This window comes from Salvia hispanica, unplaced genomic scaffold (genome assembly GCF_023119035.1).
Source record: "Salvia hispanica cultivar TCC Black 2014 unplaced genomic scaffold, UniMelb_Shisp_WGS_1.0 HiC_scaffold_141, whole genome shotgun sequence".
Classification (NCBI taxonomy): domain Eukaryota; kingdom Viridiplantae; phylum Streptophyta; class Magnoliopsida; order Lamiales; family Lamiaceae; genus Salvia; species Salvia hispanica.
The window spans coordinates 13,698-27,607 of record NW_025951705.1 but is presented as its reverse complement, the minus strand read 5'-3'; the positions used below and the strand labels follow the sequence as shown (position 1 = coordinate 27,607).

Below are 13,910 nucleotides of genomic sequence, written 5' to 3'. Positions count from 1 at the left end.
CTCACAAAGATTTGAAAATTAGGTTGGACGTAAAATCATGCCCTCTCTCTCATTAAATATAAAAACTTGTTTTTTTTTCTATTGCTATTACGTGAGTTAATAAAAAGTAAATAAAGTAAAAAAAAAGTTTATAGAAATAATGGTATTTCTAGATATTTAAAAAATAATAACACTGTATTTTATTTTTAATGAAATAATCTAAAAGAAAAAAACATTTGAATTCTAATGGAACTTTCATTTTTAATGGAACTGATGATATATATAACATGAATATATTTTCTTGGGGATTGGCACACTATTCGAGGTGGATTAGATTATGATGGTTCAAATATTTATATGATATCATGGGTATAATAGCGATTTGACATAGTTCCAAATTAGATTTAAAAATCAAAGAAAAACATTTATAATTTTTAAATAATTGCTAAATTTGTTATCTCCCGCATACATTGCACATGTCCTTCACATGCTACACGGCTAAATTCTATAAATAGGTGATTCTGGAAAACTGCTTGCATAGATAGGTGGTTTTTTTTTCTGTTTCTATCAATGGGTGTTACGCATTCTAAGAATGCGTGTTTGAATACGCATTCTTAGAAGTCTTCAACTGTAGTTTGATATCAAATTTAGTTTCTAACTCAATCCGCGTAGGATTCTTCTCATCCCAAAACCAACTGCTAGATTCGGAATCATCATGGTTACTTTCATAGTAATTACCTTCTGTCGTCGGTAGAGTACGAAAATAATGTAACCCTAGATGCTCATACTCCTGCTCACTTCGCTCTTCAGGGACTAATGGGACATACCTACGAGGCACATTCAATGTCTTATCATCAGATGCATCTTGGGTTGCTTCTGAATCTTCACTCAGTTCAGGTGGGGTTGTTGATTTTTCTGAGACAGAGTCTTCAGAATCAGAATCGTCACTAACTTCATTATGGGAAGGTAGTCCACCTTCCCCAAAACCAGACCCAGCATCCCCAAAATTGGTCGCCCCGTGACTAACTTCATTATGTCCAAATGGACCATCATCATATTGTACTCTATTTTGAACTTGTCGTTGTTGTGCTAACTTAGCTTGATAGTCTACAAATAACTCAATTTGACCTGATTGAATAGTTGTTGCAAACATATCCCTCATATATGCATCGCAAAGTCGAACGCCCACAAAGTTATATCCATGACCCACTTGAATTGCACGCTTCCATGTCAGACTAATCATATACTCATTAACATTGATTCCAATGTAATCACATATTTTGTTAACCAACTCATTGTATGGAACAAACTTATCTAAAACAAGGTATGCATTTGCCACGGGTGGCTCATAAGACAAACCAATTCCTCCAATTTATACTATTCTTCCATCCCAATATAAAAGGACACAAATAGATTCTGTGTCCATAATTCTGCAATACATACACAACTTTATCTTAAATTTTAAATAATTCAAAATATAACTATATGCCAAATCTTTAGAAAATAACAATTCAAAAGACAATATCATACCAAAATCTTAGTACGCCGCTTGAACATACACTATCTTATACCAATTCGCATAAAATTCTTAACTTTTAACGTACAAAACCTAAAATTACAATTTTCACCATAAACTATGAATACTATGCTAAATGAAGAAGAAAAGCATGTAACTTACCTTGAGGGAGGAACAATTGGACGAATTTGGGCGATTTATGCAAGAATCGGACGAACAAGGTAGCATTCTTGGAAGGGTTTCGCAAGAAGGAGAGTAGGTCAGAAGGTGGCGGCGTCTGCGGTCCCATTTTGTCAGCTGCCTCCAATTTTTATTCCACGTTAGACACGCATTCTAAGAATGCATATTTGAAATACGCATTCCTAAGAATGCGTGTTTAGTTTGATTTTTCTTGTTCTATGAATATTCGCCTAAGTTACGCATTCTAAGAATGCGTATTTCAAACACGCATTCTACAGAATGCAAGTAACACCCCGATTGATAGAAACAGAAAAAAAAAACACCTATCCACTGGAAGACAGTTCTCCAGAATCACCTATTTAGCAGAATTTAGCCCCATGCTACACAGTGAAATATTTGAAATATGCATTCTAAGAATGCGTGTTTAGATTTGATTTTTCTTGTTTTTATGAATTATTCACCTAAGTTACGCATTCTAAGAATGTATTCAAGAATGCGTAACACCCATTGATAGAAACAAAAAAAAAAAAAAAAAAAAAAAAAAAAAAAAACCACCTATCCATGGAAACAGTTTTCCAGAATTACCTATTTATAGAATTTAGGCCATGCTAGACAGTGAAGCTATGTGTGCACAAACACACATAATACACGCATTAGTTACATAACGTAATAAATAAAAATTCAAAAAAAGTATTGAACCAAAAATCATGTTAATTGTTTTAGCTATTAAAAAGAACTTGGAAATAAAATTGTATTTCAATTACTTCAATTTACCAACTACAAATTAAATAGGACTTTTTATCCGTTCAAATTACAGCACTCTAAGAGCATCCACAGTGCGCTGGCCAGACCACACTTGAGGTCCGACTCGGCCCTGCATGCGTTGGAGGTGGGAGAGGCCAGGGGTTGAATTTAATTTTAATTTTATAAATAATTTCCCAACTCTAAAAATAAAAACCAACACATTTCATTTTCATTTAATATTCTCGATTTACAAATTCCTGTTACAAGTGCGAAAAAAATAAATCCCGACTTTCCTAATTTCAATCTCAGTCCTAATGAGCAACATCATCTCAATAACGTAAAATGAAAATGAAAATGAAAATCCTAAATTTTAAATAACGTAAAAGATGAATCGGTAAACTAATTCATTTCGAATAACGGTTGGAGATGAGGTTATTTACTATCCAGTTGCCACCGTTACACAGTTTTCCTATTTCTGGTAATACGGCTGAAAAAAAATAGGGTTATAAAATTGGGCTTTTTTGGCAATAACTATATAGACCCATTTCAGAGATGTCATCGGCCCATGTAAGAAATTAGGTTAAGATTTTCTCTATATATAACAATCGAAATCATCAACTGTCACATAACAATACATAGCCGCAGATAAACGATGAGCACAAGCATACCTCCTTGTTCAATTGATCTGCTTCGTGGGAGACTTGTTGCAGCTAAATCATTGCTTGAATTCGGTAATTTTTTTCGATCTATTCCGTTTTTCTGTTTCTAATTTAGTTATATAATGGCAGTATATTTAATTTTGCTTATAACTTGTTAATTTAATTTAAAATGTTGTTGGTGTATGTTGTTCTTTATATGTTTGTTGAAATGCATCTTAGGGTGATTAATTGTTAAATGTCAGCAACTAATGTGTTTTATGAAATGCGTGATTAATTGTTGCGATTAATTATTATTGATAATGACTTATGTGTTTGATGAAATGCGTCTGAGGGGTAGTTAATTGATATAACTAGAGACTTGGATGTATGATGAAATGCATCTTATTGATGATTAGGTGTTGTGATTGATTGTTTTGTCCGTTTGAATTGTGTAGACCTTGCTTCTGATGTAATTGGTGTATGTAATTCTTTAGGTGTGAAGGTCCAGAGTGACATAAAGCTATTGAATTTGAGGCTGTGTGAACCTAATGATATTATGACTCTTGTTCCCATGGATAAGTTTCAGCTTACGATTGGGTTCATAGAGCTGATGTTATAAGACGGCTGGCGTAATGCTTGATGGGCTGCAAGGGTGGAAAGATGGATGAGGTCTTTTAGAACCGCTGATGTCGCTACTGCTCAGTGAATTTGAACCGCTTACGTTCTGCTTGAATCTGGAAAGAACAATTCTATATCTTTCATTTTTAATCGGCATAGTCTTTTAGAACCGCTGACGCCGCTACTGCTCAGTGAATTTGAGCCGCTGATGCTTTGCCTGAATCTGGAAAGAATAATTCTACATCTCTCATTTTTAATCGGCTTGTCTGGCCTCGAAGAAATCCTAACCTCCCGGAGATGGCGATCCTTCGAATTCAATCGCTGTCGGTGTTGTTTACTCTGTATGGTTGAGATGAAACACGAGGTACCTCACTATAAGATTCGCTAAGGTTTTTTTTCACTAATGCCATACAAAGATATCACATTGCGCCATTTACTCTCACTCAAAGGTCTCTAGCCGAGTGTCATATTGGGCTTATAGATATGTGATGTAGTTGTAAGTATAGTAAATTGAAATCTTCACGACCACAAACTAATGGACTCTCTGTGAAGGCTTTAATTGTAGTACTTAAAATATACTTATTCTTTTTCTTAATAATTAAGTCGTATTCCTTTTTGAGTTTTCGTATTGTAATTGAGATATTTCTTTTATCTTTCTTATTGTATTACTACTTTATTCTTTGTTAGTCACTAATTGCTTTTTATTTTCTCTTCATTTAATTCACTTTAACATTTCTTTCAAATCTTCTTACTTAAAAAAATATTTGTATTACAAAAGGGATGTGCAAAGGATGTAGAGCTTATCAATTTACATGCCTACTATTACTAAAATTGAACTTTTTTAGAGAATTTTGACAATAATAACATTTTACTAAAATTGAGCAACAAATTTCTCTTAAACACCAACAATAATGCAATTTCAGTTCTAAATTGTGGTCATTATAATTTTTAGCAAAAACGATATCAAATTTGAGTTTTACTACCAAAGTCCGACAATCATTTTAAAACACCTATGTTTTTACTCCCCCAACTAAAAAACAGAGATAAAAAGATATCCTTTAAATACTTAGTTTAAAGACCAATTTTTCACATGCTATATCTCTATTATTATTGTGGTCGAATTCGTATTATACTCAAATGGTATAAAAGAATGTTTGGATTTAAAATTAATTTTCTACTATTTTAATTCAATAATCATAATAAATATTTATATTCTAAATAATTACAAAATTTTGGCATAACTCAAACATTGCGGATTTGGATCTCCTGCCGTGCAATCAGCCACAACAGGGAATGTTGCTACACACAAGACATAATTTTATATAAAAAATTATTAATATTTTAATGTTACAATTTATAAATATAATATTGGTATGTTTGTAACAACATCCCCTAACGTGGTTGATTGCATAGCAGGGATCCAAACCCAAACATTGCACATACAACACACATGCACACACTATACATTGCACAATCAATTCACAAACACACGTAATACACACAATTATGCATTGCACACAACACATATACTCAACCCAAGTAAAAAATCATGTAAAGTCGCATAGTATAAATAAATAAAAATTTAAAAACTATTCAATTAAAAGTCCCTGTCAATTTTTGTTAACTTTTTATTTGTTTTGAATTAGAATACTTGCGTAGGGAAATATGTGTGTTCAAAGTAGGGGTGAGCAAAATAACCGAAAACGAATATCAACGAACCAAACCGAAATTTTAAAATTCGGTTCGGTTTTCGTTCGTTCGGTTTAAAAATACAAAAATTTTGGTTTTTCGGTTCGGTTCGTTTTGGGAAAAAACCAAAAACCGAATTATATTTTAAATATATTATTATATATTTTTATCCTATTAATTTAGTATATTATATCATATATATAATATATATTCTTCTAATATATTTTTATATAATAAATATTATATATATATTATTAATTTTATATTATATATATTTATATTCTATTAGTATATATAAAATAAAATAAATTAGATATATTAAAATATACTTTTTTCGGTTTTTCGGTTTTGTTTTGAAATTTCGGTTTTTTCGGTTTGGTTCGGTTTTTTAAGTTCAATTTTCGGTTTTTCGATTTTCGGTTCGGTTCGGTTTCAATTTTAGCCTAAATTCGGTTTTTCGGGTTCGGTTCGGTTTGGGCGAAAAACCGAACCGAAACCCGAATGCACACCCCTAGTTCAAAGAGTTCAGTTCAAACTTAGTTATTTAATGTTGAACGGAAGGTAGATTTTTTAATTTCTTTTCATAAATCAAAATATTAGTTAGAAGTGTAAATAAGAATAAAATATAAACCTTTCATCTTTATTTCTAGCTCTACATTAAAAAAAAAGTCTTTTATTTAGGTTTAAACTTTCAAACGAAAAAATAAATGACACATAAATTAGAGATAGGCGATAACGCAGTTTTCCTATTTACGGCAATTTTAGATGACGGCTGAGAAAAAAAAAAAAAGGTAATTCAATTGGGCTTTTTTTTTGGCAGTAACTATAAAATCCATTTCAGAGCTGTCAAAGGCCCATGTTAGAAATTAGGTTAAGATTTTTTTATTTTTATTTTTTATATAAAGCAATTGAAATCATATGTATTTTATACTAACAAATTATCTCCGATGATAACGATGAGAATAAACACACCTCCTTGTTCAATTGATCTGATTCGTGGGAGACGAATTGCAGCTAAATCTTCGCTTGATTTTGGTAAATTTCTTCGATCCAATCCTTTATTTCATTCGAATTTAATAATTTTAGATTTCATGTTTGTTTCTTTATTTGAATTATGCTTTTAACTTGTTTATGATTTGATGAGAATGCTGACTCTTGGTAATTTTATTGAACTGTAATTGGTGTCTGAATTATATGTTTGGTGAAATGCATTTTAGTTGCAATAAAATGTTATGGCTAATTATTATTCCATTTTCAACATTCTAATCGAAGGTGTTTCTTTAGATGTGAAGGTCGTGAGCGACGTGAAGCCATTGAATTTGAGACTGTGTGAACCTAATGATATTATACTTCTTATCACCATATAAGTAGTCTACCGTTTTACTTGACGGGCTATAAGGATTGGAAGGTGGATGAGATCTTTCAGGTCCGATAAGAGATGATCAACAAAGATATTTTACCTGATCCTCTTCCATGTAGCTCTTCTCTTTGGGCGTATCGAGGAACGAGGGAGACTTATCGGCCGAGTTTGTTGCAAACATGAAAAACACTATCCCGTCGACAAACTATTTTTGCCCGAGTTCTTACCTTGGCTGACTTTGGTGCCGTGTTTGACACGACATGTCCGGCACTTCCAAGGCATGTGTCATCCGGAATTCAATGTTGCGGCTGTGCCATCGAGGGATCTCGAATTTTATATTTGCACGCTCCGTCAGTGGGAGCATAAACAATACCGGGATCTTCCTTTTACACAACCTTAGTTGACTACCGTAATGAACTGGCCCCACAACATGCTGAAGATGCAGACGAATTTGAGGATAAACAAGTAATCGAGCATGAGGCCGTAGCAAGGAACGGAGATGAAAGAGGATTAGAGATGGTCCCGGGTTACGAGGATGACTATGAAGAGGACCCTGAAGAGGTACCCGAGGAGGACCTTGGAGGGAAATCCCGAATAACTCGATATGCTCCCGAGTTAGTGGATACATATGAGAAAATGACAGAAAAATTTCGTTTGGTCGTTTGGCTTGCGCACTAGATGTGGAAGAAGCACTGCCTAAGAAGAGGACAGTAGCAAACACTACACAAGCGCCACTTCAACAACATAATTTTAGAGACTATAGTAAATGGGATGGGGATCGGACTCCATATGATAACAAGAGGCAACAACTTAATCAGAAACCCACCACAGTATGGAGGAAGACAGAATGCTCCCTATCATATGGGTGATTTTCGGCTTAGGCCCCTCAATATGTAAGTGCTTCAAGAATCAATTTGGGGAGTGCAGAGAAAAGAGTAATAAATGTTATACTTGTGGTGGAAATGGTCACTTCTCAGGAGAATGCCCGAGTAAGAATGTTGGAATGGGAGCAAGACAGAACAATCAAGTTCCGTCCGCAACTGCGGGCACTACAAGCCGTGTTGTAATTTTATCGGGCTTTTGAGTCTGACTCTAACAGGTTGTTGGTTAATCGGGTTGTAATTTTATCGGACTAGATATTTTAGCCATAATCCTATAAATTTAGCGGGCTATTCGGGTCAACCTACGAATTGCGGGCTACATTGACGGACCTAAGAGTATTAGCTTTGTAATCAAATGTAATAGTATGATGGTATGTAGTGTCTATTTGCTACTACTATTTATAGGTTTATACTCCATTCGTCCGCGAATAGAAGTCTCATTTCTTTCCGGCATGAGTTTTAAGAAATGTTAAGAATAGGAATCTCATTTCTTTCCGGCATGAGTTTTAAGAAATGTTAAGAAAAGTAAGTGGAAGAAAGTTGGTGGAATAAGAGTCCCACTATATTTATTAGTTTTGAATGATATGTGAGTGAAATGAGTTAGTGGAATGTGGAGTCTTTTTACCATTTATATTAATTATGAACCGGGAACCGGGACTTCTATTCACAGATGACCCAAAATGGTAAAATGGGACTCCGATTCGCGGACAGAGTGAGTATATAATAAAAGTAAAATACGACTGACCTAGTGAAATAAGATTTATACTATTAGATAGATCAAAATGGAAACATGAACAAAAACGTATCAAATGACTACTACAACTTCAAAAATTCCCGCAAAACTACTACAATGATCGATGATACGTGCAATTCCTGAGAGAAATCGGAACATCAATTTTCGTCGTGGCAAAATCGAGGAAGCACTCAACCTTGTTCAAGAATCTCCGGTTCACCAACTTGCCCATAACATGAGCTCTTGATCCAACTTTGAGATCCAGCTTCAGCGTCACGGGCAAGTCCGTCATCCCATCGGGGGAAACGAGGGTCGCCCCGCTACCATACATCGGAATCTTGTCGCCGGCCACCACCACCCTCACATTCTCCTCTTGCTTCCTCCTCTTGTAGAATTCTTTAACCTGCATAAATGTATGAATGCATTACGGTTTTAAATCAAGAATTTTGAGATTTTTGGAAATTCGGGAGAAGTGAGAGATTGTTACATCTCCAGAGGCGATTTGGAGATGGGTATAGGAGAGAGAAATAGGAGTGGATGAGACATGAACACCAAAAAAAGAAGCTGTGTTTGTGTATTTGAATTTTAGTGTGGAGTTGAGAGAGATCATGTCGGTTGAAACTCCACTTGTGTCGGAACCGGCTTGAATTATAAATGTCTCAAATTTTATGCTCTGCAAAAATTACTATGTCAATTATTGTCAATATATGAACTATGAAATGCTCCAAGTCAACAATTTTTTGGCATAATTGACAATTTAATGTGAGAAATTTCAGCATTTTTTGCAATTTGCAAACTGGCATAGTATTTTCTTTATGTTAATCTTTAGAGGAAGTCCAGCATAAAGAGATATAGATAGAAGAAAATTGAAATAGGCATAAACACAGTATAGAAATTCTTTGGCATGGAGCAAATTTCTAATTCTAAAATTTAACTATTCAATAGTAATACTCCATAATTTTTACTTAAATTTAGTAAAATAACACTGCAAAATGAATTACAAGTATTTGACGTTTTACCAAACTATTTACTTCAAATATGGACTTTCACACTAAAAAAAACAAATGAAAACGAATTAATCTAATCGATTCAGATCAAAAGCAGCCATTTAAAAAACCTTGCAACAACAAATACCATTTCCATTTTAATCATCAACAATCCTAGAACACGTACAATTTCAATATAAATTGAATTAATGAAAAAAGACAAACTTTGGAGAAAGAAATGGAGATATGATAAAGCTAAATTAAAGAAAAACTAACCTGCATTTTGATCTCAGGCTTCTGATATTTACTGACGCCCCACAAAATCAAACAAAACAAGAAAAAACCCACAAAAAACCCAACTAAAAATGGCAAAATATTATAAAAATGAAAACACAACCACCTCTCCTCATCACCCTCACACAACCCTTCTTCATCTCCCATCAAATTATTCACATCGAATTCCAAATTCGTCAACACAACGTCGTTGCCGGCCTTCCTCGACCCCTGCACGGGCCCAAGTTTTTCTGGGCCCGTGCAGTGGCTGATGGAGGACCCAGGGGAGTGCCCGTGGCCACCAGAGTAGTGGCCCAGGGACCCCGTGGGGCTCAAGCTCACGATCGGGGTCGAGTTGAGCGACGCAGTCGTTTTCTCCCCATCGTGAGACGGGCTCTGAACGAAGTACGCCGCCGGCGTTGACGGCTCCCAATCCGTCTTTGCCTGCATTTTTTTTTATGAATGTGTTACAATGAAGCCATGAATATTTTTTTAATATGATGAATATTTTATTTTTTAAATGTTAACAATAGATCATTTTTCTTTAGCCTTTTTGGGTAATTGTTGATTCGGTGTGATGACTTTTAATGAAATTACAGCTTAGGATGCATTGATTTTCCATAATTTGTGAAATTTAATTTTGCTAATGGGAGTTATAAATTGTTATAATTTCATACATAGTGGAGAAAGAGAAATTAAGTATGATAAAAATGGAATAAATGTCTATTTAAAACGGTTTTAACTGGCGGGAAGGATTGAGACAGCTGCATTAGAGTTGTCAATTGCTTTAATTGAGGGAATACTCTACAATTCAAACTCTACTATTTTTCTAATCAATCAATTTTCGGGTAATTGTTGTTAATAGAGGGAATAATCAATAGAAGGAACCGGCTAAACCGAACAAAACCGGGGGTTCCTGAACCTGAACCATTGGCTTAAGGTTCAAAAGCAGAATCGACAGTTTCAGAACCGTGAGCACCTCTATTTTTCCAGTGCGTGATTGTAATTAATGTAGGTATTAATGTGTGCATCACTTATATTTAGTTTAATTTGTATTCATTTATTATTATAGATTAAACTACCACAATTTGCATAATATATCATAGATTTTTATTTATTAAGAGTTTTATATTTAAAACGAATACTATAAAATTAGGATGTAAACAAGTGCTTGTTTAATGGAAGTGTCAATCTTGTATAATAAATATAGATTTAGTGAAAAATAGATCAAATTTTCGTTAATGGTTAATACCTATTGGCTATTATTTAGTGATAATTTTAGTTGTTAATTCTATTTATTACTACTAGTTAATAAATACGGTCAAAATTAGGTGATTTCTTTAGTGTCAATGACAATGACTAAACATCAATATATATTAGCTGAATGAAAATTAACTCGATTTGAATTTAGTTTACCCTTTTTACACATCATCAATACAAATTTTATAAAATTAATTTGCTTTATTAGATACTAATCACAAGCAACTGCTAATACTACTGTATTAAAGTGATAATATATTATAATAAAATGATTGGATCAAAGAGAAGCCCAATCATGTATATCTATCTTATAGTTTGTGGCATTTTATCAGGATCCTCCCTCTATATATCTTCCCATCATTGTTATTTTTATATGTATAATGAATAGGAAATCATCCAAGTAATTATATGCCCATAATTATTAAAAAAAGTAGTAAGATTCAAAACAATGAGACCATTGAACAATATAATTTATTACGATGCTGATTGTATGCTACTAGGGTATAGATGATTATGTTATCTCTTGAAATGAAAATATTTTAATTTTACAAGTTACTCCACTAATCAATCATTGTTTTTATTGATTTATACAAAGTAGTAGTATTACACTATTTTATAATTAAGAGAAACTTGTGTGACCATTCTATCAAAAATTGACCCATTTCTGTTAATGGGCTCAAAATTCCGGCCGGGCTAGGGCCTAAAGAATCACCACTTTGTAGCTTATGCAACGGCCAGGAAAATAAAACTTTAAACTTTGAATAATCATTTTATTTTCTTTCACTCTTCATGATAATTCTTATATTCATATTATTGAGATTTGAAAAAAATAAAAATAATCATAATGTTAGAGGCACAACAATAGTATCAGAACCTTGTTTAATAAAAGCATACTCACCTTGAATCAGCGAATAAATTCTCTAACATATGATATTACAGTTTTAATTAGGCCTGTCAAATTGGGTACCCGCGGATACCCGATCCGAAATTTTTGGATGATCTTAGTTTCTCTATATAAGTATGGATAACCCTCCCCTTTATGAGCCCTTTTAAAGGGTAATTGGCTCATTTCTAATATGTAATAGACATTTTGTTTTTAACTGCCCTACTAAGTGTTGTTGTTGTGCTACTATTTTATTCTGTTTTTTTTTTTTTTTTTGTGCATGATTGCTAATTTTCTTCAAAAAATAATTTAGTTAGCTTTGTATTTTCCTACATAGTACTGGATTAATTTTGTTGCTTTTTATCGTTATTTTCGTTAATGACGAAAAGAAGGAACCCATTCCGAGATTTGCGCAACTTTCTGTCACATTACAACATAAATAAAATATGATCTCACGTTACTTTACACCAAAGCAAATTTCAGATTTTTTTTTCCTTCTCATTTACACCAAAAGAAATCGACACTCATTTACATAATCTCATTTCCCTTATTTATTAATTAATTAAATACTAGTATTAAAAAATTAATTTTATAATTAAAATTCTTACATATTAGACTCATTTCCTTTTTTAAAGAAAAGATCTATCTTATTTTATTCTCCACCTACTTTTTTCTCTCTTCTCTCCCCTACTTTTCCCTCTCTCATACTTTACTCTCTCCACTTTAACTATTTAAATATCAATTCCTTAAATCATGTGCCCAAAAGAAGTGAGTCTAATACTCCGGGACGGAGGGAGTACGAAAATTAAAAAAAATTATCATTTTCGCCCTAATTAACCAACCTACTAATACATATTTCGCCTTCTCTTTTTATGAATCCTGGATCCGCCACTACTAAATACTCAACGCTAATAATTTTTTCTTGGAATGATTTTTTATGTTAAAATTTGAATTCGTAAGTATTTTATTTATAGGTATAAGTATAATTGACTTTTTGAGTGTTTGAATAAAAAGTTATTTATCTATAACAATAAAATCAAATCAAATACGAAAAAAATTAGTAATCATTCCCATGACTTCCTTTATGGTTGCATTTTATGCATTCTTTTCAAAGACAAAAAGTATACACACTTTTTTTGGTTAGTAAAAAGCCTAATGGAGGATATTCAATTGAAAGTTACTCTCGATCGACCACTATACAATAGACAATATAAAGCCAGGTTGGAGAAGTCGATCGATCCCACTTTCGGCCCATGAGGACCGGAAAATTTCAAGATTTGGTATTTGATGATGTTGTCGACCCCACATTGTGGTAATTACGCTCCAACATGGGTTTATTTATATTCTTTGTCTGCTATTCTTTGCTAGCGACGATAGCTAGCCTTACAATGTGACAATTCGTTGATTCGTTGTAGAAAATCCAAATTGTATATATTATTTTATTAAATTAGACAGTACTACTATCAATTTCTGAAAATTATGGGCATTTCATTCTCAATATAGTGGGCATGACTGTCTCACCATATATTATTTTTATGTATTAAATTTATTGCAGGACCTCACTTTTGTGTGGAAGAAAATAAAACAACAAAAAAGATAGCTGCACGCTCGTAATTGGAAACCGTAACCATATCAAATTATCAATCAATCAATTAAAAAGTGAAATTGACAATGAAATGCATATGTGATTTGAGAATAGGATATTTTTGTCGCAAGGACTAAATTGTTACTTTAATAAAACTATTTTAGTTGATGGGAGAAGCTATGAGGTCATCGTATGCTCGGCCACAACATAAATATATTTGTAATCTAAAAATGGTATAATGAATAAAATAATTTAGTGGTGTTACCAAAAGTAGCACCTCATTAGTAAGAAATCTGTTATTTACGAGTATATATAATTTTCCAACATTTTATATAACACTGTATGAGTAAATCTTTTTCAGCATGCCAATTCTGATAAATTTTCATAAAAGATAAAAAATAAAAGTTAATATATAGTTTTAAGTAATACTTATTCAATTAATACTTTTACATGTTTACCATCTCTCTCATTCTTTAATAGAGAGAAAATACTTTTACAACATTGGACTATTAATTAATTTTCCTTCATCTTTCCACCAAAATTATTTCGAGTCAAAAACTGAATTACTATTTTATTGTTATTTTA

General features: G+C 32.8%; 1 protein-coding gene and 1 long non-coding RNA gene across 3 annotated transcripts; one reads left to right on the top strand and one right to left on the bottom strand.

The window, feature by feature from the left end:
* The first annotated feature begins 3,024 nt into the window (after positions 1-3,024).
* LOC125198396 lies at positions 3,025-4,365 on the top strand. Its single transcript, XR_007172397.1, has 2 exons — positions 3,025-3,150; positions 3,552-4,365. It is a non-coding gene; the product is annotated as an uncharacterized LOC125198396 (long non-coding RNA).
* A 4,041-nt stretch (positions 4,366-8,406) lies between these two features.
* LOC125198391 lies at positions 8,407-10,052 on the bottom strand. 2 transcript variants are annotated; one of them, XM_048096745.1, is made up of 3 exons: positions 9,601-10,052; positions 8,826-9,011; positions 8,407-8,741 (listed from the first exon to the last, which is right to left on the bottom strand). In XM_048096745.1, exons 1-3 carry the CDS (start codon positions 10,045-10,047, stop codon positions 8,451-8,453), a joined length of 924 nt encoding a protein of 307 aa, XP_047952702.1. In that variant the 5' UTR covers positions 10,048-10,052; the 3' UTR covers positions 8,407-8,450. The 2 variants fall into 2 exon arrangements, with proteins under 2 accessions (XP_047952702.1, XP_047952703.1); XM_048096746.1 differs by lacking the exon at positions 8,826-9,011.
* Between the last annotated feature and the right edge of the window lie 3,858 nt (positions 10,053-13,910).